This window comes from Sebastes fasciatus, chromosome 4 (genome assembly GCF_043250625.1).
Source record: "Sebastes fasciatus isolate fSebFas1 chromosome 4, fSebFas1.pri, whole genome shotgun sequence".
NCBI classification, from domain to species: domain Eukaryota; kingdom Metazoa; phylum Chordata; class Actinopteri; order Perciformes; family Sebastidae; genus Sebastes; species Sebastes fasciatus.
In genome coordinates this window covers 29,689,095-29,717,092 of record NC_133798.1, presented here as the reverse complement: position 1 = coordinate 29,717,092, position 27,998 = coordinate 29,689,095, and the positions used below count along the sequence as shown (strand labels likewise).

The 27,998-nt window shown below is 44.2% G+C and overlaps 4 protein-coding genes across 4 annotated transcripts; all 4 read left to right on the top strand.

Annotated features, from left to right (window-relative positions):
* Positions 1-595: 595 nt before the first annotated feature.
* On the top strand, positions 596-8,293 carry LOC141766544 (uncharacterized). The gene is made up of 2 exons (XM_074633482.1): positions 596-1,335; positions 6,610-8,293. Exons 1-2 carry the CDS (start codon positions 1,143-1,145, stop codon positions 8,037-8,039), a joined length of 1,623 nt encoding a protein of 540 aa, XP_074489583.1. The 5' UTR covers positions 596-1,142; the 3' UTR covers positions 8,040-8,293.
* A 1,173-nt stretch (positions 8,294-9,466) lies between these two features.
* Positions 9,467-12,973, top strand: LOC141766550 (uncharacterized). The gene is made up of 2 exons (XM_074633488.1): positions 9,467-10,248; positions 11,730-12,973. Exons 1-2 carry the CDS (start codon positions 10,056-10,058, stop codon positions 12,683-12,685), a joined length of 1,149 nt encoding a protein of 382 aa, XP_074489589.1. The 5' UTR covers positions 9,467-10,055; the 3' UTR covers positions 12,686-12,973.
* Positions 12,974-13,099: 126 nt separating this feature from the next.
* Positions 13,100-17,068, top strand: LOC141766546 (uncharacterized). Its single transcript, XM_074633485.1, has 2 exons — positions 13,100-13,804; positions 15,346-17,068. The coding sequence occupies exons 1-2, from the start codon at positions 13,612-13,614 to the stop codon at positions 16,494-16,496; spliced, it is 1,344 nt and encodes a 447-aa protein (XP_074489586.1). The 5' UTR covers positions 13,100-13,611; the 3' UTR covers positions 16,497-17,068.
* A 355-nt stretch (positions 17,069-17,423) lies between these two features.
* Positions 17,424-27,916, top strand: LOC141766549 (uncharacterized). Its single transcript, XM_074633487.1, has 2 exons — positions 17,424-18,359; positions 26,656-27,916. The coding sequence occupies exons 1-2, from the start codon at positions 18,218-18,220 to the stop codon at positions 27,708-27,710; spliced, it is 1,197 nt and encodes a 398-aa protein (XP_074489588.1). The 5' UTR covers positions 17,424-18,217; the 3' UTR covers positions 27,711-27,916.
* Positions 27,917-27,998: the final 82 nt, after the last annotated feature.

Genomic DNA, 27,998 nt, shown 5'->3' with positions numbered 1-27,998 from the left:
TCAAAGCGCTTTACACTACATGTCAGCATTCACCCGTTCACACACTGATGGCAGAGGCTGCTATGGTGCCAACTTTGACCATCAGGATCTAATTAATAAGTGTCTTGCTCAAAGACACATCGACATGGAGCAACCGGTGATTGAACCACCAACCTTCCGATTGGTGGACGACCTGCTCTACCCTCTCAGCCACAGCCGTCAGCAAAGGTAGGTTAAGGTATCAGCAATAATAATCCAATAATATACTAAACTGTATGAAATAATGAAAATAAAATAGAAGAAACTTCGTACAAGAATATGAAAAATACTATAAAAATATGTAAAATATATTGGAATTAAAATAAAACAACTGCATTATTTATGAGTGGTAATTTTGTACAGAAATGTGCAAAATTGTCCAAGGAATGTGCAAAGGTTCACAGTATGAAGTGTAAAAAGAGGTATCAGCAAGGTAGGTTAATGTAGCAGCAATACAAATCCAATAAAATACTAAACTGTATTAAATAATAAAATTCTCAGAGGCCATTGTGCTGCACAACCAATACAGAGAGACACGGGACTGTAAATCAAAGTTTGGTCGCTTTTATTTTGAAGGAGGAGATGTACCGGAAGCAGTTCCCCGTGTCTAACTTGAGCAGTGCGGAGTCCGGTTGAAGAGGTTTGTTCCCGGGTCCTTGTCCTCCGTGAGTTCTGCTCTTTCCGTCCCGTAGTTCATCAGATACAACCGGAGTGAACCAGCAGAGCCCGTATGTCTGGATCAACCTGTTTAACTGGACTTTGTGCTCATTTTCGGGCCGTTTAACCTCAGAATCATCTCCGTTAGCCAAGAATGCTAACTGAAGTTAGCTGCAAATAGACGGAGACGGAACTCGGCCACACAGCGCTCGTCTCAGTGACTAATCGATAGAGATGAAACTGGAGCCACAATGTCCAGATAAACCTGTCTGAATGGACTCTGTGTTGGTCCCTTTTAGTAGAAAACGTCTACATTGTCTCCTGGTGTCCTACGAAGCTAATGAAGTTAGCTTGCTACAGGAAGTAGACGGAGACAGAGGTAACCTAGCAACACAGCTCGTATCAGAGCGAGCTCACCGTTTTTAACGGAGTGTGTCTGGAGGACACGGTACTGGGATTTAGTGAAGATGTCTAAAGTTGAAATACTGAGAGCTTTTGTCAACCAGCGACTAACTGCGGCTGCTGATGAGATATTTGAGCTGTTTGAAAGGACGATAGCAGAGTACGAGGAGGAACTGGAGTTCAGTTCAAGAGAGAATCACCGACAACGGAAACTACTGGACGCTGTTTTACACCCGGAAGTCCGGTTACACAGAGCAGGTTGGTACCGGTTCATTGTTTTATTATCACTCTAAACTGCTGGGAAACCAGTGGTGGAGGAAGCATCGGAACCTTTAAAGGTCACCTATTATGCAAAATGCACTTTTCCATGTCGTTTAAACATCAATGTCTGTCCCCAGTGTGTCTACAGGTCAGCATAGTATCATAAAAGACCATCCTCTCTCTTTTTCTCCTGCTCCATCTGTCCGACAATGGGTCTGAAAAAACGTTGAGCAGCACTTCCTTATTTTGGTGTTGTCGGTAACGAATTGCATGCCATATAAGGGTTTCCTGTTATGGTATTTGTCCACAGCCTCCGAGCTTTCCACGCTCCCCATTCATTGTCTATGTAAGCAGCCATGCAATGCATTCTGGTAGCGTGGCGTCGCGTTTCGAGAAACGGAGCGTCGTAACGCCTGCTCCTCATTTGCACAAAGTTGAGGTCTAAGTCTACTTTATGCAAATCAGGGGCGTCCGATGCGACTCGCCGCCTCTCGAAACTCCCAAGATCTTTTAAAATAAACGTTGCCGATCCAAAATAAAGACAGATTCAGCAACTGCATGGCTTATTTCTCGCCTCAAATGTTTTCAGAAACACATTTCGGTGAACTATTTTCGTGAAATAAGAGAAGAAAGTTTCCAAACAAGCCTCCATACTGGTTCCGGTTTGAAAGCTGGGAGCAGCAGTCCACGGCGGGAAAACGTTCGTCCAATCAGGTGGGGACAGCCTGTGTCTAGCGACACGCCCACCAAGCATCCAATGTTGGGAAGCGTCGCGTCCCCTTGCGATAAAAAACGCCCCTGTGGACACGCACCATCAGAACAACGGAGAACCTCCAGCTAGGTGACCCCGCACACAGAGTGTCTCTCTCGCTTCCGCCTCGTAACTATAAGCAAAGTCTGCTCCTACTTGTTAGTCTGCAAGAACCAGCAGAAACTCCCATCATCTGAGATAAATATAACATGTTCTTTCACAAAGGCTTTATGTAATTACACTGTTTAACCAGGTGATATGAAACATTAATTTGATGTTGTGTTAAGTTCTTTCATACACAATAACAACTACTTTGAGCTTAGCTTCCAGGCACTTTACTTCAACGTTAGCCAGTACATGTTCAATGCATGACTCCTTAAACTCCGCCCCCCCTGGCCGTGCCTGACCCCGAACTACATTGACCCGGCTCATGACATCATCTCCAGGTCACATGACCGGCTGATTACATTACACAACATCCCCCTAACTTTAAATTCGAAGTGAACCTGAGCTGTTCAATTCAATTCCACACATAGTATACACAATCACATTTTCTATGATCTCCTTTTTTTTCTTCTTCTCAAATACCAAAATCATATTGCCTTTTCAAATAACGTCCATAAAACATATGCACAGTTGGACTTTATATATATATATATTATTTTTTTTCAGTCTCACAGGTTAAGTCTTTGTTGTATTTTTACTTCTCTGCCCGACCTCGTTCTAATTACGCCAGGCGTGCTCTGAGTTTTTGCTGCTGCTGTCAGAGTCCCTGAACCTGCTTCAGCAGAATAGTCGACTTCCGGCATGTGTTCATGTTGATTCTCACTCTCACTCTGAGACTCTGGCGCTGGTATCGGCACAAGATGATGACGATTCCTCCTCAGTGTCCCTTGTGGCCCGCTGAACAGGTAAGACCGTGGGCTGTGGTGTACGGACGTCACTCTGCCTTATGGTTTTGCATTCGAGATCCAAACATGGTCCACAGGTGACAGTTTTGCAAGATCCCAGCGAGTCCAGAGCCTGCCCTCCTAGTAGATTCACAAGAGGTTTGTGGTCAGTTTCCAGCTCAAAATGTAGTCCAAGGATGAAATCATTAAACCTCTCACAGGCCCAGCTCAGTGCTAGCGCTTCCTTTTCCAGCTGAGCATATCGCTGTTCTGTGTCCGTCAGTGACCTGGAAGCATAAGCGACCGGTGACCAAATCTCTCCATCCTTTTGTAACATCACTGCCCCTAACCCATAGGATGAGGCGTCGGCTGACATCTGCAGTTGCTTGTTAGGGTCGTACAGCTGGAGTACTGGTGCAGAGGAGAGCTCACGCTTCAGGCTGCAAAATGTCCTCTGTTGCTCGTGACCCCAGCACCACTGGTTCTTTTTGGACAGCAAGTCCCTTAGCGGCTTGTCTTTTTCCGCCAGATTAGGTATGAATTTCCCTAACTGATTCACCATACCTAAGAAGCTCCTGAGCTCACTTATGTTCTTTGGCTCTTTCATGTCCTGCACAGCCCTTGTTTTATCTGGATCTGGCCTCATGCCGTCAGCTGAGACGATGTAGCCAAGCAACTTTACCTCTCTTTTCCCAAACTCACACTTTGACATATTGAGTGTGACACCTGCCTTTTCTGCTCGCTCCAGGACAGTGTGTACTCTCGTGTCGTGCTGCTCCTTTGTAGCCCCCCAGATAAGGATATCGTCCATATGGCAGACCACACCTTCTAGGTCTGCGGTAACCTCGGTCACCATCCTGTTCTGGAAATGTTCCGGGGCAGAGGAGATACCAAAAGGCAGGCAGTTAAAGTGATATCACCCAAACGGCGTGATGAAGGAGGTGTAGCGAGCTGATTCTTTAGACAGGGGAATTTGCCAGAAGCCCATGTTTGCGTCTAGCTTAGTGAAATGTTGTGCACTTGTGAGCATTCCTAAGGTTTGGTCCATAGAAGGGAGGATGAACTTTTCTCCGCACACTGACACATTTAGGGGTGTCATGTCCACACAAATGCGTACCTCCACTTTGTTCTTTTTCGATAACACCCAGATTTTCCATCCTCTCCAACTCCTTCTTCACTTTTCCCATGAGCGGCAATGGGACTCGCCGTGGCACTTTAAGAGAAAATGGCTTGGCATCAGGTTTGAGCTTAATTGTGTAAGGCTTTCGAACCAGCCCGAGTCCATCACAGAGTTTAGGATATGTATTCCTAACTGTCTCTTGGTCTATGGTGTCGATTCTGGCTACTAGCTTGAGTCTCACAGAAGCTGGTCTGCTCTATAGTGCCACCTGTAGATCCCTTACCACAAAGATCTTCTATGTGGTGCTCCTCTCTTCATATGAGAGTGTTTCTGTAGCTGATCCCAAGACACTCAGCTTTGCTCCACTAGGACCATAGAGCGGTTTTTGGGCTTTATCTAGCTTCCCATCTCCGTGTATGACTCTTTTAAACACCTGCTCAGGAATGGCTGTAACATCGGCCCCAGTGTCTATTTTGAATGTCACTTTAATGCCTCTTATGTTGATGTCAGCCATCCATGGTTCCTCACCAGAAGCCACCTCTCCTAGAAACAGTCCATCCATGTCCTCCGCAACCTCATTCACTGTGCTGGTTGACCTGCATACTTTCCCATAATGTCCACGTTTACCACAGCTGTAGCATTCTGCACTCATAGCTGGGCACTGGAATGCTGGATGAAAGGGGGATTTACAACATTTGGGGCATGCTTTGTGCTCTGCTCGGCACTGTTTTCTTAGCTTGTGGTTGTCCCTGTGTCTGTTCCTTGCCTTTGTATTTGAGCTGTTTCCCTCTCTTGATGTGCATAGCATCCATAGCTGCTTTGCTAGCACTCATTCCCCCCCTCAAATCCATCTGTTGACGCTTTATTTCCTCTGACTGTCTAGCCATGGCGATAGCTTTTGTGAGGGTAAGGTCCTTATCAAGTTGCATCCTCTCTGACAGTGATGAATTTTCAAGGCCCACTACTAATCTGTCTCTCAAAAGTTTGTCGTGCAGAGCACCATACTCACAGTTCTCCGACGGTGCATAAAGTGCTGTGATGAACGAGTCCACTGTTTCTGTAGGCTGCTGTATTCTCTTGTTGAACATAGCCCGTTCATATATCACGTTCTTCTTTGGAACAAAATATGCATCGAATCCATTTTTTGACTGCATCGTATTGCTGGCGCTGCTGGCTCGTTAAGTCCAGCCCTCGTAGCACGTCGTCAGCCTCGTCCCCCATGCAGTATACCAGCGCGTTTACTTGGTTAGCTTCGGAGGAATTGTTCAAATTACTTGCCAGTCTGAAACGGTCGAATCTCCTAATCTACTTCTCCCACTCCTGTGGGTTCGAAAAGTCGAAGGGTTCCGGAGGGTTAATTGTGAACGTCGCCGTCGGAGGTGCCGCCGTTCCCGGCCTGGATGCCCCCGAGCGCGCCGGTGCCTCGTCCTCCATGCTTGTTATTGTTTTGTTTTTTTTTTAGCATGAAGCTCTTTTTTTGCAGCCGTGCGCCGTCTTTGCTCCAGTCCGTCGCTCAAAGCAGCTCCACCACTGCCACCATGTTGTGTTAGGTTCTTTCATACACAATAACAACTACTTAGAGCTTAGCTTCCAGGCACTTTACTTCAATGTTAGCACAGTACATGTTCAATGCATGACCCCTTAAACTCCGCCAGTCAAACTTTATTTGAGTAGACAGATGACAATATTAATTATACACAGCATTTTTAATTCCACCTGCAGTTATGTTAACATGGTACAGGATAAAGTCTTTCAGCTACGGTAAGCTACGGTGAGTGTAACGTTAACCGGTCTGCAGTCATGGTAACATAGAGACAGCTCTTACAGTAAATAATATACCATTACTCTGATTACTTTCATACGTTTATCAGGTGTCTCTTGCCAGAAATAATTAACTTTCTACTGTTTCACATCTTCTATTTTCCACCCTGATGTTCGCTGTGTTTACACACTGTCACATGTAGCTATATGCTAACATGTTACCTCTGTGTTTACACACCGTCTCATGTAGCTACATGCTAACATGTTAGCTCTGTAATGTGGCTAGATGTTAGCTCTGTATCTCCCATGTAAATAGAACTATCTGCTCACAGCTCACCAGGGCTATCGGAAATTATGATGGGTATTTCTCATTATGTTTCGGACACTTTATGAATTAAACGATTCATCAATAATGTAAATAGTCTGTAGTTGCAAACCTAGTGAAGAAAAATGGCACATTTTCTCACTTTTGACATAAATACATTCGACTATAAATACATATTTGTCCATAAGAATTTCAAGAGATGGGTCTTATTTGCATGGAGAATCAGTAAATGCACATTTAGTATGATTAACCTTTATTCTTTCAATTGTTTTGCTCCCTTGTAAAGCAATAACACAGACATGAACATTAAACATAATTAGTACATAAGCCATACCACAAATTCTGCAAAGAAAAATGCAAAACCCTGTTAACATGAAATTACAGTTTTCTAATATGTGTGCATGTATTTCATTATTCTCCACAGATGACCAGCAGCTGTTGGTGGTTAACAAAGAGGTTTCCCCTAAGCAGCAGGAGTGGAGCCCCAGTCCGGACCAGGAGGACACAGAGGCCCCACACATTAAAGAGGAGCAGGAGGAACTCTGGACCAGTCAGGAGGAACTCTGGACCAGTCAGGAGGAAATCTGGACCAGTCAGGAGGGAGAGCAGCTTCAATGGCTGGAGGAGGCTGATATCAAGTTCCCTTTCACTTCTGTCCCTGTGAAGAGTGAAGAAGATGATGAAGAAAAAGCTCAGTCCTCACAGCTCCATGAAAGTCAAACTGAGGAGAACGGAAAGGCAGAAAGAACAGAAGCTGATGGAGATGACTGTGGAGGACCAGAACCAGCCAGGAACTCAGATCCAGATACTCCTTTAGAACCAGCTGCTCATGACAAGACTTCACACTACTCAGAACCTGAGACTGATGACAGTAGAGATTGGGATGAGACTCAGTCAGGTTTAAACCCTCTGCAAAACCATGAAGTACCTGTAAGTGATCTGGAATGTAATACTGCAAAAACATCAGTTAGCTCCTCTGAATGTGCTGAAAGCTTTGGAGTGAAACCATTTAGTTGCTCAGTTTGTAGTAAAAGATTCACAAACAAGGGAAATCTGAGACGACACTTGGCTGTCCATTCTGGGGAAAAACCATTTAGTTGTTCTGTTTGTAGTAAAACATTTGTGCAAAAGCAACATCTGACACAACACTTGACTGTCCACACAGGGAAAAAACGATTTATTTGTTCAGTTTGTAGTAAAAGATTCACAGACCGTAGTAGTCTGAGACGACACTTGACTGTCCACACAGGGGAGAAACAATTTAGTTGTTCTGTTTGTAGTAAAACATTTATGCAAAAGAAACATCTGACACAACACTTGACTTTCCACACAGGGGAGAAACAATTTAGTTGTTCAGTTTGCGATAAAAAATTCACAGTAAAAGGAAATCTGATACGACACTTTTATGTCCACACAGGGGAGAAACCGTTTAGTTGTTCAGTTTGTAGTAAAAAATTCACACAAAAGGAACATCTGAGACAACACTTGACTGTCCACACGGGGGAGAAACCATTTAGTTGTTCAGTTTGTAATAAAAGATTCTCACGCCATTGTACTCTAAGACAACACTTGACTATCCACACAGGGGAGAAACCATTTAGTTGTTCTGTTTGTAGTGTAAGATTTGCACGACAGGCACATCTGAGACAACACCTGACTTTCCACACAGGGGAGAAACCATTTAGTTGTTCTTTTTGTTGTAAAATATTCTCACGCCATAGTACTCTGAGACGACACTTGACTGTCCACAGAGGGGAGAAGCCATTTAGTTGTTCAGTTTGCAATAAAAGATTCCCTTATCTCCATCAGGTCAAAAAACACAAGTGTGTTGGTGAGAGCAGCAGAAATAAATGAAGCCGCAGAGATGCTTGCCATTTTTTCAAGCAGGATTTAAGTACCAAGGGCAAGACTTGGTACAACACTGATTAGCTAAAAACTGTCAGAAGGCTGATACAGAATCCAAAATAAGCCTTTTTAGCTAAGATGAAGCTACACAAGCACTGTACTTTTTGGTATTACATGTATTCATTGATTTAAAGTATTTTATGTCACCTATACAGCACTATGGTCGACTTTTGTGATTTCTAAATAAAAATGACTTGACTTAGCATCCAATAACAAATTATTTCAAATAATGGACTCTCCTGGTCTTGAATTGATCTCTCATTGCTTCTAAAACATTGATTCTTGAACTGCTCATACTCCACTATATTTCAGAGGGAGAAATTGCGCTACATTCAAATGACATATATAGTATACTGGTCACTTTGCAGCTTACGATTTTACATTCAAGACATGGAGTTTGAAACATTTAATCAAGGTACATTCTAATAATTAAACAAGTGGTTACAAGTCTTTTTGTCTAGTGACTACTTACAATTAAGCAGTCAAAGTTCAGATGTCTCTGAGTTGTTAGCAGTTCCACCAAAGAGACAATTCCCCACTAAACTTGTGAAATTCAATTCAATTCAATACAACTTTATTAATCTATGAAGGCAGTTTTGGGCATAAGTAAAAACAGACAGGAAACAGACATATACACAGAGAGACAGTTACAAGCAAAATAGCTATTCGGAACTATGTTGAGCTGATACTGCACTTTTTCACATTTTAAAAAGAATGAAAGTCATAATAACGATAAAATAGATGATACGGAAATAGTCCACACGGTATTTGCTTATTCCATGCGCCAAGCTCCAGATAGAGCCCAGAATTGCTCTCCAGTTCCTTGGTCATCAGACGAATGGTGAACGGAATGAACGACGCTTTGCGCCGGTTGGTAGAGCACCTGGGGAGGCATAACGGCAGAGGGAGCATCTGAAACTGGGGGTGGGGGATCTGGGTACAGCTCATAGAATGAGACTAGTCTTCGGAGGGGCACTCCAGCAATTTTGGAACACGTTGGTTTGGACTGGAGAATAATATTGCATGTGTGTGTGTCTGGGCTACTGTGGAAACAAAGCGGAGCAACATGGCGGACTCCATAAAGAGGACCCACTCCTTCTAAGTTAACGAAAAACACAATGATTCTTAGTTTCAGGTGATTATACACTAATGAAAACATAGTTATTAATATTGTATTACATTTCTGCTAATAGATCCCCCGAAATGTTACACACTGTTCCTCTAAATAGACATCAAAATGCTGCTTACATATTAAGGTATCAGCACTAATAATCCAATAATGAAAAAACTGTAGAGTAGAGTTGAGTAGAGTAGAGACTGTAGTAGAGTAGGGTAGGAGTAGTGGACGGATAAAACCAGAAGGAGGCAGCAATTCAACACAAAGGATGCCAGCTGCCTTAAAAACCCAAAGAAGAAGAAGAAGAAGTACCGGAAGCAGTTCCCCGTGTCTAACTTGAGCAATGCGGAGTCTGGTTGAAGAGGTTTGTTCCCGGGTCCTTGTTCTCCGTGAGTTCTGCTCTTTCCGTCACGTAGTTCATCAGATACAACCGGAGTGAACCAGCAGAGCCCGTATGTCTGGATCAACCTGTTTAACTGGACTTTGTGCTCATTTTCGGGCCGTTTAACCTCAGAATCATCTCCGTTAGCCAAGAATGCTAACTGAAGTTAGCTGCAAATAGACGGAGACGGAACTCGGCCACACAGCGCTCGTCTCAGTGACTAATCGATAGAGATGAAACTGGAGCCACAATGTCCAGATAAACCTGTCTAAGTGGACTCTGTGTTGGTCCCTTTTAGTAGAAAACGTCTGAACTGTCTCCTGGTGTCCTACGAAGCTAATGAAGTTAGCTTGCTACAGGAAGTAGACGGAGACAGAGGTAACCTAGCAACACAGCTCGTGTCAGAGCGAGCTCACCGTTTTTAACGGAGTGTGTCTGGAGGACACGGTACTGGGATTTAGTGAAGATGTCTAAAGTTGAAATACTGAGAGCTTTTGTGAACCAGCGACTAACTGCGGCTGCTGATGAGATATTTGAGCTGTTTGAAAGGACGATAGCAGAGTACGAGGAGGAACTGGAGTTCAGTTCAAGAGAGAATCACCGACAACGGAAACTACTGGACGCTGTTTTACACCCGGATGTCCGGTTACACAGAGCAGGTTGGTACCGGTTCATTGTTTTATTATCACTCTAAACTGCTGGGAAACCTCAGAACCCTTTACTGAAGTAAAAGTATTATAGTAATAGTCAGGGTCTGAAATTAAGTTTTTGCCACTCTGCCAGGTCACTGAACATTTCTATCGGCCACTCAATTTATTTGTCTGCCACTCCTGAAATCTATGTAGAACACTTTAGTTCACTGAGTCAGTGGTACCAGACACTACAACTATTGAATATATTATGTAACCTTAATCACTGATCTATCGATTAAATCAACTAATCGATTAGTCAACAAAATCGTATGAGTGTTCTTCGACTAAGAGTTTCTTTGGTTGAGGAAACACCTAGTAGTTGCAATTCTAGAAAAATTCAAGTATTCGGGCTGTGTTCGAAACCTCATACTCTACTAGTAGTACCTACTGATTTGGCCAAAATGTAGTATACGAACAAAAGCAAAATCTACACAATGCCAAAAATATCTGGATGTCATACTGTTTCGGAAAAAATCTCCAGTATGCATCGGACCAGTCCACCTTGCCTACTGTATCCCACAATGCAAAGCGCTGGAACGGTACTGGCCACGGTTACAACAACAGCAGCCAATACCGGCTTGTTTTTTACTTTTTCCGTAGCTATTTCATTACTACAGAGCAGCAGAGTGGCGAAGGAAGAGGCGAGAAAAAGAGCTGCCTTTGACGGGGCAGAGAGATACCTGTGGAGACAAAATGACCCTTTTAACATTACTCTAATATCTGTAGGGAGATCAGTCCACTGTTTAATTGCTGTAACTGAAAAAACTGTTTGAGTAACGTAAATTTTGTCGAGATTATTTTATATTTCCCGTCTCCCCTCGTTGATGATCCTGTTTGTCTTATTTCACTACGAGCTGTTAGAATAAATTGTTTAAACCTGCAGTATCTTATAAAGTAAACAAGCATAACATAAACAACAAACTCAAAGTTGTATTTTTCGATAATATTGCAGTTATGGTATGAGTTCGTTTTTTTGTCCAGTTGATTAGGAGCTGGTTTAAAGGCTAAAGCCTGGTCTAGCATACTGCAAAATACATCGCTTTAACCTTCACATACTGTATACTACTGAGGAACGCAGTATGCAGTATGTAAGGCGGTTTTGAATACAGCCATAGTTTCTTGTATTTGAGAAGAAAAACGGCATATTATCTCACTTTGGACAAAAATCCTTTCGACTATAAACAAATATATGTTCAAAATTATTTTAAGAGATGGTCTTATTTGAATGGACAATCAGTAAATGTACATTTAGTATGAAAAAAACTTTATTCTTTCAAATTTAACTTTATTGTCCCCCAGGTAAAACACATAGCACAGACATGAATATAAAACATAAGTAAGTCATACATAAGGCATACCACTAATTCTGCAAAGAGAAATGCAAAACCCTGCTAACATGAAATTACAGTTTTCTAATATGTGTGCATGCATTTCATTATCCTCCCCAGATGACCAGCAGCTGTTGGTGGTTAACGAAGAGGTTTCCCCTGAGCGGCAGGAGTGGAGCCCCAATCTGGACCAGGAGGACACAGAGACCCCACACATTAAAGAGGAGCAGGAGGAACTCTGGACCAGTCAGGAGGAACTCTGGACCAGTCAGGAGGGAGAGCAGCTTCAATGGCTAGAGGAGGCTGATATCAAGTTCCCTTTCACTTCTGTCCCTGTGAAGAGGGAAGTAGATGATGAAGAAAAAGCTCAGTACTCACAGCTTTATGAAAGCCAAAGTGAGGAGAACAGAGTGGCAGAGAGAACAGAAGCTGATGGAGATGACTGTGGAGGACCAGAACCAGCCAGGAACTCAGATCCAGATACTCCTTTAGAACCAGCTGCTCATGACAAGACTTCACACTACTCAGAACCTGAGACTGATGACAGTAGAGATTGGGAGGAGACTCAGTCAGGTTTAAACCCTCTGCAAAACAAGAAGTTTGAAGTACCTGCAAGTGATCTGGAATGTAATACTGCAAAAACATCATTTAGCTCCTCTGAATGTGCTGGAAGCTTTGGCCACAAGGGACATCTGCATAAACACACTGGAGTCCAAACAGGAGTGAAACCATTTATATGCTCAGTTTGTAGTAAAAGATTCACAGACCATAGTCTTCTGAGACGACACTTGACTGTCCACACAGGGGAGAAACCATTTGGTTGTTCAGTTTGTGGTAAAAGATTTGCAGACAGTAGTAATCTGAGACGACACCGGGCCGTCCACACAGGGGAGAAACCATATAGTTGTTCACTTTGTAGTAAAAGATTCTCACGCCATAGTACTCTAAGACAACACTTGACTGTCCACACAGGGGAGAAACCATTTAGTTGTTCTGTTTGTAGTTTAAGATTTGCACGAAAGGCACATCTGAGACAACACTTGGCTGTCCACACAGGGGAGAAACCATTTAGTTGATCAGTGTGCAATAAAAGATTCCCTTATCTCCATCAGGTCAAAAAACACAAGTGTGCTGGTGAGAGCAGCAGAAATAAATGAAGCAGCAGAGATGCTTGTTGAGCCATTTTTTCCAGCAGGATTAAAGTACTGAGGGCAAGATTTGGTACAACACTGATTAGCTAAAAACTGTTAGAAGGCTGATACAGACTCCAAAATAAGCCTTTTTTAGCTAAAATGAAGCTACACAATCACTGTATTTTTAGGTATTACATGTATTCATTGATTCAAAGTATTTTATGTCCCCTATACAGCATTATGGTCGACTTTTGTGATTTCTAAATAAAATGACTTGACTTAGCTTACTATAACAAATGATTTTTCACTTTTATTTTGGAGGAGAAGTGGTACCGGAAGCAGTTGACCGTGTCTAACTTGAGCCAAGCGGAGTCTGGTTGAAGAGGTTTGTTCCCGGGTCCTTGTCCTCCGTGAGTTCTGCTCTTTCCGTCCCGTAGTTCATCAGATACAACCGGAGTGAACCAGCAGAGCCCGTATGTCTGGATCAACCTGTTTAACTGGACTTTGTGCTCATTTTCGGGCCGTTTAACCTCAGAATCATCTCCGTTAGCCAAGAATGCTAACTGAAGTTAGCTGCAAATAGACGGAGACAGAACTCGGCCACACAGCGCTCGTCTCAGGGACTAATCGATAGAGATGAAACTGGAGCCACAATGTCCAGATAAACCTGTCTGAATGGACTCTGTGTTGGCCCCTTTTAGTAGAAAACGTCTGAACTGTCTCCTGGTGTCCTACGAAGCTAATGAGGTTAGCTTGCTACAGGAAGTAGACGGAGACAGAGGTAACCTAGCAACACAGCTCGTGTCAGAGCGAGCTCACCGTTTTTAACGGAGTGTGTCTGGAGGACACGGTACTGGGATTTAGTGAAGATGTCTAAAGTTGAAATACTGAGAGCTTTTGTCAACCAGCGACTAACTGCGGCTGCTGATGAGATATTTGAGCTGTTTGAAAGAACGATAGCAGAGTACGAGGAGGAACTGGAGTTCAGTTCAAGAGAGAATCACCGACAACGGAAACTACTGGACGCTGTTTTACACCCGGTAGTCCGGTTACACAGAGCAGGTTGGTACCATTTTATAGAAGAAGAATATATCTTTATTGTCATTATACAAGTACAACGAAATTGAAATGCAATCCTTAAAAAGTGCAAGAAACATAAACAATAACGTGCCTCTAAAACTATAAAAAATAAATAATAATAGAAACACATACCACACACAAGACATTCACATTCTGCAGGTATTTCACGACTCATCATTATTGCACAGTGAATATTGTAATGGAAATTCTGTCAATATTCCAAGATGAGTCCTAATGAACGTTGAAATAAAGATCTCAAACAGATGAAATGTCTTTGTTGAATTTTATTCTTGCAAGAAGAGAGAGGCACTGGTTATACAGAGTCACACAAAGTCTGCAGAAGAGTGCACTGCAAGAGATTATTACAATGTGATTATATAGAAATCTACAACAGGGACTGTGAGAAAAGGAGTTGTTTTACACAGATAAGGAGTTGTTTTACTCACAGTGTCCCAGTAAAAGTCAACACTCAGTACTTTCCCACTACATGAGACAAAGAGCACACAGACAGTAACTTTCCACTGTTGCATAAAGAGACATCACTACATGCAATGTAATTTTCCATTACAATATTTACAAGATGTTCAAGTTTTTGCTGTGTTTTTTGGCTCTGGCATAAAAACTGTTCTTTGGTCTTCTTGTCCGTGCTTTCAATGTCCTGAAACATCTGCTTGAAGGCAGCAGTTCAAAGCGAGAATGTCCAGGGTGGGATGGGTCCCTGAGAATATTCTGTGATTCCCTGAAACAGCGGGAACTGTACAGATCTTCCAGGGAGGGGAGAGGGCAGCCGATAATCTTTTGGGCTGTGGTGACGCCCCAATGGAGCGTTTTCCTTTCTGCAGCTGTGCAGCTGGAGAACCACACACAGATGCAGTATGTCAGGATGCTCTCTATGGAGCAACGATAAAAGGACACGAGCAGTTTTTGTGTGAGGTGGTTATTCCTGAGTACTCTCAGGAAGTACAGTCTCTGCTGTGCCTTCTTGGTGATAGCTGTGGTGTTGACGCTCCAGGTCAGGTCATCTTCTGTGAACGCCCAGAAACCGTAAGTCTGAGACCCTCTCCACACAGTCCCCGCCGATGAACAGGGGCTGAATGTCCTTTCCTCCTAAAGTCTATGATCAGCTCCTTGGTCTTGGTAGTGTTCAGGACCAGGTTGTTTTCTGAGCACCACACTGACAGCTGCTCCACCTCGTCCCGGTATGCGGACTCATCCCCCCCAGAGATGAGCCCCACCACAGTTGTATCATCAGCGACCTTGATGATGCTGTTGCTGGAGTGGGTGGGGATACAGTCGGGGGTGTAGAGTAGGGGGCTCAGCACACAGCCCTGAGGGGAGTCGGTGCTGAGGCTGAGGGCTGAGGAGATGTGGGGGCCTACCCTCACCCTCTGGGAGCGATCAGACAGGAAGTCCTTGATCCAGAGGCAGATGGAGTGAGATATTCCCAGGTCTGACAAAATCCTGTTAACATGAAATTACAGTTTTCTAATATATGTGTGCATGCATTTCATTATTCTCCACAGATGAGCAGCAGCTGTTGGTGGTTAACGAAGAGGTTTCTCCTGAGCAGCAGGAGTGGAGCCCCAGTCTGAACCAGGAGGACGCAGAGGCCCCACACATTAAAGAGGAGCAGGAGGAACTCTGGACCAGTCAGGAGGGACTCTGGACCAGTCAGGAGGAACTCTGGACCAGTCAGGAGGGAGAGCAGCTTCAATGGCTGGAGGAGGCTGATATCAAGTTCCCTTTCACTTCGGTCCCTGTGAAAAGTGAAGAAGATGATGAAGAAAAAGCTCAGTCCTCAAAGCTTCATGAAAGCCAAAGTGAGGAGAACAGAGTGGCAGAGAGAACAGAAGCTGATGGAGATGACTGTGGAGGACCAGAACCAGCCAGGAACTCAGATCCAGATAGTCCTTTACAACCAGCTGCTCATGACAAGACTTCACACTACTCAGAACCTGAGACTGATGACAGTAGAGATTGGGAGGAGACCCAGTCAGGTTTAAACCCTCTGCAAAACAATGAAGTACCTGTAAGTGATCTGGAATGTAATACTGGAAAAACATCAGTTAGCTCCTCTGAATGTGCTAGAAGCTTTGGCCATGGGGGACATCTGCAGAAACACACTAGAGTCCAAACAGGAGTGAAACCATTTAGTTGCTCAGTTTGTAGTAAAAGATTCACAGAGCATAGTCTTCTGAGACGACATTTGACTGTCCACACAGGGGAGAAACCATTTGGTTGTTCAGTTTGTAGTAAAAGATTCGCAGACAGTAGTAATCTGAGACGACACCGGGCTGTCCATACAGGGGAGAAACCATTTAGTTGTTCATTGTGTAGTAAAAGATTCACACGAAAGGGACATCTGAGACAACACATGCGTGTCCACACAGGGGAAAAACCATTTATTTGTCCACTTTGTAGTAAAAGATTTGCAGACCATAGTAGTCTGAAACGACACTTGCCTGTCCACACAGGGGAAAAACCATTTACTTGTTCAGTTTGTAGTAAAAGTTTCGTAGACCAAAGTAGTCTGAGACGACACTTGGCTGTCCACACAGGGGAGAAACCATTTAGTTGTACAGTTTGTCATAAAAGATTTGCACAAAAGTTAACCCTGAAACGACACTCGACTGTCCACACGGGAGAAACCATTTGCTTGCAGCGTTTGCGATAAAAGATTCACTCAGCAGGGAAACACAATGTGTGAAAAAATAAAGAGGGAATTTTCTGTTGATAAACTAATTGATTAGTCATTTCAGCTCTAATGTTATATATTTTTGTGCAGTTTAATTTATAAAAATGCATCATGTTTTTGAAGCTCTTCATATGTTTTTATGCAAAATCTTTATTTGTAAATAGAGCTAGGGTGATTCCTCGACGTAATTGGCATCATTGATTACAAAAATATGTTGATTTGCGTAACGTGCATCTGCAAACGTGTTTGTTTGAAGTCGTCACTAAAAAATTTATTTTCTAAATGTTTCTTCATCACCCCCATACTACAAGTAATTTCTGTACCGCTGCTGTTATGGTAACGTTACACCATGTGTCATCTAACGTTTTTATTCTGCCGTTTTATATTTTCTGTTTACTTTAACAGCCTTATGAGTGAGAAAATGACTTAAACTAACAACCTCCAAGTGACTACCAAGACACATATCTCTCCACTCGGCTCAGCAGGGAAACACAATGTGTGGAATCATAAAGAGGGAATTTTGTAGTAGAAGTGCAAATACGTCATCATTCAGGTCTTATGGAAAACACATAAGCAAATTCATCTTAATCAGTTATAATCTGATATATGTTTATATAAGCAGGAAGTATTCAAATCTTTTACTGAAGTAAAGTTACCACACTGAAAATACTACACTACAAGTAAAAGTCCTGCATTCATATGTGCTGCAACACAGCAATTGTTACAGATTAAACTAACTACATCGAAATGCTGCTTATACGTTCAGAATTTGGTTTTCACGTACAAGGAATTTGCTGCATAACATGAACATAGTAAGAGACAATTTAATTAAAACTAAAAGCAAGCACAAAAACATAAAAAACAAATATAGAATAGAAGAAATTTACTGTAAAAATATGAAAAAGTAGCATAAAAATATGTAAAATATATCTGAATTCAAATGAAACAACTGTGCAGTATTTAAAAGTGGTAGTTTTGTGCAGAAATGTGCAAAATTGTCCAAGGAATGTGCAACAGGTTCACAGTATGAAGTGTAAAAAGAGGTATCAGCAATAATAATCCAATAATATACTAAACTGTATGAAATAATAACATTCTCTGAGGCCATTCTGCTGCACAACCAATACCAGTCTGGTCACTTTTATTTTGAAGGAGAAGTGGTACCGGAAGCAGTTCCCCGTGTCTAACTTGAGCAATGCGGAGTCCGGTTGAAGAGGTTTGTTCCCGGGTCCTTGTTCTCTGTGAGTTCTGCTCTTTCCGTCACGTAGTTCATCAGATACAACCGGAGTGAACCAGCAGAGCCCGTATGTCTGGATCAACCTGTTTAACTGGACTTTGTGCTCATTTTCGGGCCGTTTAACCTCAGAATCATCTCCGTTAGCCAAGAATGCTAACTGAAGTTAGCTGCAAATAGACGGAGACGGAACTCGGCCACACAGCGCTCGTCTCAGGGACTAATCGATAGAGATGAAACTGGAGCCACAATGTCCAGATAAACCTGTCTGAATGGACTCTGTGTTGGTCCCCTCTAGTAGAAAACGTCTACATTGTCTCCTGGTGTCCTACGAAGCTAATGAAGTTAGCTTGCTACAGGAAGTAGACGGAGACAGAGGTAACCTAGCAACACAGCTCATGTCAGAGCGAGCTCACCGTTTTTAACGGAGTGTGTCTGGAGGACACGGTACTGGGATTTAGTGAAGATGTCTAAAGTTGAAATGCTGAGAGCTTTTGTGAACCAGCGACTAACTGCGGCTGCTGATGAGATATTTGAGCTGTTTGAAAGGACGATAGCAGAGTACGAGGAGGAACTGGAGTTCAGTTCAGGCCTGTTGCACAGAGCAGGTTGGTACTCTTTCTTTTTTTGTCACTTTAGTCTTTATTGCTTTTTGCATACACAAATAAAACACAAATATAACAACGAAACTCACAACAGTGCAGCGAGGGGTTCAGTTTACACTTGATGATGCAGTATACAGGGTTATTTTCTTATTAAAACATTTTCCAGTAACTTACAGTATTGTCAATACAATTATATAGTGCTTATGTCTTTATTTCTATACCTAATCCATTTTTCCCATTTTCTGTTAAAGGGACTGTTTGTAAGAATCAGAAATGCTTGTTAACAGCGACGCCTGTGGCCGTTGAGTTAACGAAAGTCAGCGTCGGGCTCGCGCTTGCTCGCTCTAAATAGACATGAACGAGCATCGCTCAAAAAAGTGAGGCGACACACGTCAGCTAAAACCACAATATCACTCTATATTTCACCTGCTTGGCAGTAATGTTAGCTGACCAGACGGAGGGCACTTCACAAGACACGGAAAACCTCTGTTGGTCTGGAGGAGTTGCAGCAATTATTTCTGCACACACGTCCACATTCACTAGATATTCTCAGAGCTAAACTAACTCTTCTGCAGTGTGGAGTGTGCGTGCATACATGTGAGGTGGAGTGAACTGAATGAAGGCAAGCAGGCAGAGGAGCAGAGTACAGCAGAGATTGCGGCCCTGGAGACCAAAGCTACGGTCTCCCCTGCGTACTAAGACCGCGGCCAACACTGTTTTGCAAGACGGGCTTCACTAGATATAACTTTGCGGTTTTGGTGCTTCCGTGTAGTTTGTGTTGGAGTCTGAGTCTGAACAGCGTAGCCACACACGAGCGATACCGACCCGGGTGATTTATACGTGTAAAAAGTTACAAACAGTCCCTTTAAACTCATCTTCTTTCACTCTTAGAGAATAAGTCATTTTCTTCATCACAAATATTTCCTGTACTATGTCTAACCATTGACTAAGTCTGGGGGTGTCCGCTACAAGCCATTTTCTTGTAATGGCCTTTCTGCCAGCTGTGAGTAGGATTTTAACCAAATACTGATCTTCCTTCAGCACCACTGTAGTTATATTACCCAGTGTTACAACCCGGAGTGGGGTAGGGGTAAAGGAAGTAACATTTGAGCCGATGTTATCAGGCAATCACTTGTTTATTAATTAGTGATTGAAATTAAAGCAATATAACACATACAATGGATGGAATTAGTACAACTGAAAACGAGGGTTTAGGGGTGGCCGAAACGGAGGAAACAAAAAGGCACACACCCTAGCCCTGAACGAGCCTAACCAGCAGACAACTCAAACAACTGTTCTACTCACAGCAAAATATACTAAACACGAGTACCTCAAACTAGTTAACAGCTAATATTACAATCTAAAGTCCACTGACTCCAGTGGACTTATACACAGGTTCTAGTTAACAGTTTCCACACACACAGTCGAGAGGCACGGGGAACAGATCAAATGAAATCACTGCCCCCTTGGTCTGGTCACAGCTGGCCTTTAATTATTTCCCCCTCGGCCCAGCCGGCTGGTGATTGGCTAATCACTTGTGTCGTGGCAGAGGCAGGACCACAAACGGCGGGAAACAAAGGGCATCCCCCTGAGAGCATTCCGGAGGCGTGGCCCCGAAGGGAATCTCCAAGACGTGACGTCGTCTTGGAGCGACGGGACAGCTGGACGCACCAAGAGAAAAAGAACACAGGGAACAGCGCCGCACAGCAACATACCACAATACAATACTAACAATACCGAACGATCACCTCGGCGACCGTAACACCCCCCCACATAAATACAAACCCACCGGAGTTGTCACAACCTCACATCCAACCAATACTCCTTACCCTCTGGACAAGGCGTCGGCCACAATATTTTCTGAACCCTTTTTATGTTTAATCACAAGGTTGCGTTCCTGTACCAGCAGGGCCCAGCGCATGAGCCGCTGGTTGTGGTTATACATCCGCGACAAGAACACGAGCGGATTGTGATCTGTGTAAATCACCAGGGGCAGAGTACAGGAACCGAGGTATACATCAAAGTGTTGCAACGACCACAACAACGCTAACGTCTCTTTCTCAATCGTCGAATAGTTGAACTGATGCTGGTTAAATTTTCTCGAAAAATAACTGACAGGGTGCTCTATCCCATCTGCATCCTCCTGCATTAACACAGCCCCTGCGCCCACGGCGCTTGCGTCTACCTCCAACTTAAAAGGTCGGGCAAAATCGGGGGCAGCGAGGACCGGCGCGTGACACAAAAGGGATTTTACACTTTCAAATGCACGCTGGCACTCCGGAGTCCATTTAAACTCTACCTTGGGACTCGTGAGACTAGTCAGTGGGTGGACCACGGCAGAAAAGTTCCTACAGAAGCTTCTGTAGTACCCTGCCATGCCGAGGAAACGCCGCAATGCACGTCGGGTGCTTGGAACGGGGAACTCGGCTATCGCACTAACTTTAGCCTCGATGGGCCGGACCTCACCCTGACCCACTTGACGACCCAAATACGTGACGGTGCCTTTCCCGAACTCACATTTGGCTAAGTTCAGCGTGAGAGAGGCCCGCGCAAGACGACTGAGCACTTCAGTTAAGCTGAGCAAGTGTTCAGACCAGGAAGAAGAGTAAACTATCAGGTCATCGAGATATGCGTTGCAGTTGGCCACACCAGCCAGAACAGTGTTTACTAACCGCTGGAAAGTGGCAGGAGCGTTGCACATACCAAACGCCATGACAGTGTACTGAAGAAAGTGGTCTGGTGTTACAAAGGCGGAGATTTCTGACGCGCGCTTAGTCAGCGGCACCTGCCAGTAACCTTTAAGTAAATCCAATTTTGTGACAAATTTAGCAGTGCCTAAATTATCCACGCAATCCTCCATCCGCGGCAACGGATATGAGTCGGGTACGGTGACGGCGTTTACTTTACGAAAATCAGTAATGAACCTGGGTGAACCATCTGATTTAGCCTCTAGCAAACAGGGGGAGCTCCACGAACTAGTGCTGGGCTTGGCCAGGCCATTTTCCAACAGATATCTTACCTCTTTTTTCATCAGCTCTCTTTTAATCTGGTTAACACGATAAGAGTGCTGCTTAATTGATCGGGCATCTTTTACATCTATGTCATGTTCTAGTACCGTCGTACGAGTGGGAACATCACCAAAAAGACACGGATACTCAGCTACTAAGTTAACAATGTCCTGCTGTTGTTCTGCGTTCAGATGATTAAGCAGATGTGGTAACTCTTTCAGCATCTCTGAATTTGGTAACCGCGCACTGTGCTGTGAGGAGGGGCGTACAGCCAAGCCATCCTCGTCACCAGGACTTTTTTCGGCTACAATGAGCGCGGAGCAACCCCTTACTGGAGAGGGGTCATGTCTTGGGGAGCGAGTTTTCACGTCACGAGAGTGATACATTTTTAACATGTTCACATGGCAAACACGAGTTTTGCGCTTTCGGTCAGGAGTATTTATCACGTAGTCTGTCTCACTAAGTTTCTTTTGGATACTATACGGTCCGGAAAAACGCGCAGAGAGGGAAGAGCCCGGAATGGGTAACAGAGCCAACACTTGGTCACCCACTTCAAAGTGTCTGGCAACAGCGGATCGGTCGAACTGTTTTTTCATCTCCACCTGGGAGCTGGCGAGTGCGTCTCTCGCCAAACTACGAGCGTGATGCAAACGGTCACGGAATCTACTTACGTAGTCAAGCACATTACTCTCCTCGGACAACTCAGCCACGAGGAATCTATCTTTCAGCACCTTTAAAGGGCCGCGAACGGCGTGCCCAAAAACAAGCTCCCCTGGGCTGAATCCTAGCGATTCCTGTACGGATTCACGGGCGGCAAACAACGCAAACGGAATACCCTCATCCCAGCTTTTGTCTGACTCCAGACCGTATTTACGCAGCATGGATTTCAAGGTCTGATGCCAACGCTCCAGCGCGCCCTGTGACTCTGGGTGGTAGGCACTGGAGATCACATGTTTTACCCCTAAGGACTGAAGAATCTGTCCGAAGAGCTTGGATTTAAAATTGGTGCCTTGATCAGTCTGTACTACTTTTGGTAGACCAAAGGTAGTGAAAAACTTGGTCAGCGCTTTAACTATGGAACTGGATGTTATTTGGCGCAGCGGCACTGCTTCAGGGAACCGAGTGGAGGCGCACATAATGGTAAGTAGATACTGATTACCTGACTTCGACTTCGGTAGTGGCCCAACACAGTCTACTATGACTCTCTCAAATGGTTCACCGATAGCAGGTATCGGGCGCAGCGGTGCCGGCGGGATGGTCTGGTTTGGCTTACCTGCTAATTGACAAACATGACAAGTGCGACAATGGTTAACGACCTCAGATTTTAACCCTGGCCAGAAGAAGTGTTTCAGAATGAGGTTGTACGTCTTGTTAACTCCCAAATGCCCAGCCCACGGGCTTTCGTGTGCTAGAGTTAAAACATGCTCACGATAACTAACAGGAACAACAATTTGGTGGATGACATTCCACTCCACTCCAGCAGTTATCGTGGGAGACCATTTACGCATGAGAATGTCATCTTCCACATAATACTGGGCATCAGGGTTACTGGATGCATTACTTACCGTGGCAGACAAACATTTCCTCAGGCTTTTGTCTGCCCTTTGAGCAGCGATGAGCCGCTCCCGAGTTACAGGCAGCCGGAGCTCAGGAGATGCGGTGCTAATATTTACCTGTTCTTTTACCTCCTTAGGAGGAGAATGGGACGTCACAATGGCGTCTAGTTCGGTCTCACCTGCAAGGACTTTCAACAGCACACTGTCGGTTAGATCAACATCATTACTCCTGTCACTCTCTGCAGCACGCTTCTGTTTTTGAGCGCGCGTAATTACGCACGACGGGAACAAAGCCAGCAGCTCCGACTCCTCACTGTTAGCGGCGAGTCTTGGGCTGACAGAGAGTATCGGTGCCCTGTCTAACACCTCAAGCGTAGGCGTCACCTTACCCCCGGCAATGTCATTCCCCATTAACATTACGATGCCACGGATTGGCAACGCCGGGCAGACCGCTACCGGGAAGAAACCGCTTATTAATTTGGACTGCACATGCACCCGGTGCACTGGCCGCGGAACACAACCCATTTCGATTCCACTGAGCATCGTACTGTAGCCACACGCCGATTGCTCTGAAAATGGTAACGATTTTGCAATTATAACAGACTGGGAACCCCCGGTGTCGCGCAAAATCTGTATGGGACGCTGATCACCTGGCGCGCCGGTTAGCGACACTAAGCCCTCCATAATAAACGGCCTGAAGCAGGGATCAGGACTATCATCATCACACGGGTCTGTGGGATTTCCAATACGCCCTGATTTAATTAAGCCGATGCCTTTAGGCTGGCGCACAGCCGGAGACGGCTGCTGCTCCTCCTTACGTTTCAATAACAAACAATTTGCAATGACGTGTCCGGCCTTGTGGCAGTAGTAACACTCCCTCTCCTCTCTGCGCACGAGAGGAGCTCTGCTAGGACCTCTATCAACAGAGGCAGCGGGAACGAAACGAGGCCTGTCAGAAAAAGAGGACGAAGTGAACGTAACCTTGTGTGTAAGCATATACTCATCCGCCATAACAGCTGCAGCAGACAGAGTGTTTACTTTCTGCTCATTCAAATGCACAACCATGCGCTCAGGCAAACAATTTTTAAACTCTTCCAACAACATTAACTCACGAAGGGCAGAAAAATCATTACATTCCTTAGCGGAACACCATTTGTCAAAGAGACTTCCCTTATCCCTCGCAAACTCCACATAAGTTTGGGTGGCGGACTTTTTCTGGGCTCTAAATTTTTGCCTATAAGCCTCTGGCACCAATTCATAGGCGCGCAGAATGGCGGCTTTCACAGTGTCATAATCTTTACTAGCCTCAAGAGGGAGCGCTGCTACTACCTCTTGGGCTTTACCAGATAACCTACATTGTAGTAGTAGGGACCACATCTCAACAGGCCATTTAAGAGCCAGCGCAATGCGCTCAAAGGCGCTAAAGTAACAGTCCACTTCGGTTTCTCGGAACTGTGGGACTAAAGTGATGTTTTTACTAATGTCAAAAGCTCTTGGTGAATAACTAGCGAGCATTGAGGGTGAGCCAGCTGACGCAGAAGCTGCCTCTGCCGTAAGAGTTTCCCTCTGTAAATCAATCTCCATTTGACGTAACCTTACGTCTTTATCTGCCTCTATCTCCAGTTTTTTAACTTGCAGGCGGAAGTCAAGCTCTGCCTGACGTTCCTGCGCATGAGTCTGAGCCTCGAGGTGGAGACGAGCAAGGCGTACTTTTAAACGTGCCTCGTCTCGAGATCCTGCAGAACCAGGCGATAGGGGATCGTATCGAGGGAGAGTAACCGGCGTCTTAACCCGGCCCTCCGCCTCGAAGGCAATACCCGGGGCTGGTTTCGGCTCTCGCTCAGCCACAGTACTGGGAGTTCCACCCTCAGCCAGAGCGACTTCCTCCTGCATACTGGACTCTGCAGGCGCCAACATCTCAATCACCCTCAGCTCAACAAGTTTATTCACCACTAACTGCTTTAGTTCTTTCTTAATTAGCTGCCTCGATGCCGAGAAACCGAAGTGGCTGGCTATGCTTAACAGGTCGTCCTTTCTACACAGCGCAAGTTGATCACGGGTGGGGGTTTGAAGAAAACGCTCTAAATTGAACGCCATAGCACCCCCGGTGCAAACAATCAATCAATTAATTTAAACAAGTAATTCTCGGGAATAATTAATATCCCGGGACGAGCCCCCATTTATGTTACAACCCGGAGTGGGGTAGGGGTAAAGGAAGTAACATTTGAGCCGATGTTATCAGGCAATCACTTGTTTATTAATTAGTGATTGAAATTAAAGCAATATAACACATACAATGGATGGAATTAGTACAACTGAAAACGAGGGTTTAGGGGTGGCCGAAACGGAGGAAACAAAAAGGCACACACCCTAGCCCTGAACGAGCCTAACCAGCAGACAACTCAAACAACTGTTCTACTCACAGCAAAATATACTAAACACGAGTACCTCAAACTAGTTAACAGCTAATATTACAATCTAAAGTCCACTGACTCCAGTGGACTTATACACAGGTTCTAGTTAACAGTTTCCACACACACAGTCGAGAGGCACGGGGAACAGATCAAATGAAATCACTGCCCCCTTGGTCTGGTCACAGCTGGCCTTTAATTATTTCCCCCTCGGCCCAGCCGGCTGGTGATTGGCTAATCACTTGTGTCGTGGCAGAGGCAGGACCACAAACGGCGGGAAACAAAGGGCATCCCCCTGAGAGCGTTCCGGAGTCGTGGCCCCGAAGGGAATCTCCAAGACGTGACGTCGTCTTGGAGCGACGGGACAGCTGGACGCACCAAGAGAAAAAGAACACAGGGAACAGCGCCGCACAGCAACATACCACAATACAATACTAACAATACCGAACGATCACCTCGGCGACCGTAACACCCAGATATAAAATGGAAAATTTCTTGATGATTATATATCCCAATACCTCCTTTAATATTGAATTTACTCTGTCCCAAAATGGTTCTATTTTTGGTCAACTCCAGAAGATATTTGCATGATTTGCGTCTGTATGGCCACATTGTCTCCAGCATGTTTGTTGCCTTAGAATTTAGGTTTGTACTGTTTCATTGTTTTATTATCACTTTAAACTGCTGGGAAACCAGTGGTGGAGGAAGCATTCAGAACCTTCAAGTAAAAGTACTAATAAGACACTGTTACGAACAGTGATGGAATGTAATTAAGTACATTACTCAAGGATTGTATTTTAAGCAGGGGGATGCAATTTATTTTTTGTATTATTGGGCAAAAATTCCATAATAACCTTTCAGCATATTGTAATTCAAGCGGTACCCCAGGGTAGGCAGTGTTACACCCACCACAAGTTACTAGCATAAGGAATGACAAACAAGGAGGTAACATTAAAGAGTAGTAAGCTTTTATTACAGAAATGTACCTTCGCAATTCCTATTCCCCACCTTAACCTACTCACGGTTTTACTCCCCAGCTATACTAACAGGGTAAGGGCTGTTTTCCACACCATTACACACTGCAATCAATACGTCCAGCGGGGAAGCAGGTCTGAAATACACAAACACAATAAATGTCACAAAAAAAACATCCTCTGGTTTCAGCTTCTCAAATCTTTCCTCTGTATATCATCGTAAATGGGACATATTTGGGTTTTGGACCGTTAACTGGAAAAAACAAGCAATTTAAAGATGACACCCAGGGCTATGGGAAATTCTGACGGGCATTTATCATTATGTTTTATTTATTTATTATTCTCCACAGATGTTCAGCAGCTGTTGGTGGTTAACGAAGAGGTTTCCCCTGAGCAGCAGGAGTGGAGCCCCAGTCTGGACCAGGAGGACCCAGAGGCCCCACACATTAAAGAGGAGCAGGAGGAACTCTGGACCAGACAGGAGGGAGAGCAGCTTCAATGGCTGGAGAAGGCTGATATCAAGTTCCCTTTCACTTCTGTCCCTGTGAAGAGTGAAGATTATGATGATGATAAAGAAAAAGCTCAGTGCTCACAGCTCCATGAAAGTCAAAGTGAGGAGAACAGAGTGGCCGAGAGAACAGAAGCTGATGGAGATGACTGTGGAGGACCAGAACCAGCCAGGAACTCAAATCCAGATAGTCCTTTACAACCAGCTGCTCATGACAAGACTTCACACTACTCAGAATCTGAGACTGATGACAGCAGAGATTGGGAGGAGACTAAGGAACTCCAGTCAGGTTTAAATCCTCTGCAAAACAATGAAGTACCTGTAAGTGATCTGGAATATAATACTGGAAAAACATCAGTTAGCTCCTTTGAATATGCTGGAAGCTTTGGACATGGGGGACATCTGCAGAGACACACTGGAGTCCAAACAGGAGTGAAACCATTTAGTTGCTCAGTGTGTAGCAAAGGATTTGCCGACCATAGTCTTCTTAGACGACACTTGACTATCCACTCAGGGGAGAAACCATTTGGTTGTTCAGTTTGTAGTAAAAGATTCGCAGACCGTAGTAATCTGAAACGACACTTGACTGTCCACACAGGGGAGAAACCATTTAGTTGTTCAGTTTGTAGTAAAAGATTTGCACGAAAGGGACATCTGAGACAACACTTGGCTGTCCACACAGGAGAGAAACCATTTATTTGTTCAGTTTGTAGTAAAAGATTTGCAGACCATAGTAGTCTAAGACAACACTTACCTGTCCACACAGGGGAAAAACCATATAGTTGCTCAGTTTGTAGTAAAAAGTTTGCAAGAAGGGGACATATGAGACAACACTTGGCTGTCCACACAGGGGAGAAACCACTGAGGCCAAAACTTGGTGCAACACTTATTAGCTAAAAACTGTCAGAAGGCTGATACAGACTCTAAAAATAAGCCTTTTCAGCTAAGATGAAGCTACACAACCATTGTTAGAGATGCCCCGATCACACTTTTTTACCGCCAATACCGATTGCCGATCGTCGATGAGCCATATTGGCCGATACGATCACATTGTTGTTGTTGTTGTTTTTTTGTTAATGACTAATTCATCAATTATTTGAATTTTTTTTTTAATAAATAATATCAAAAACTTGACTCATTATTATCTCAATACTTTATTCAAATATCTTCTCTTATAAACATATA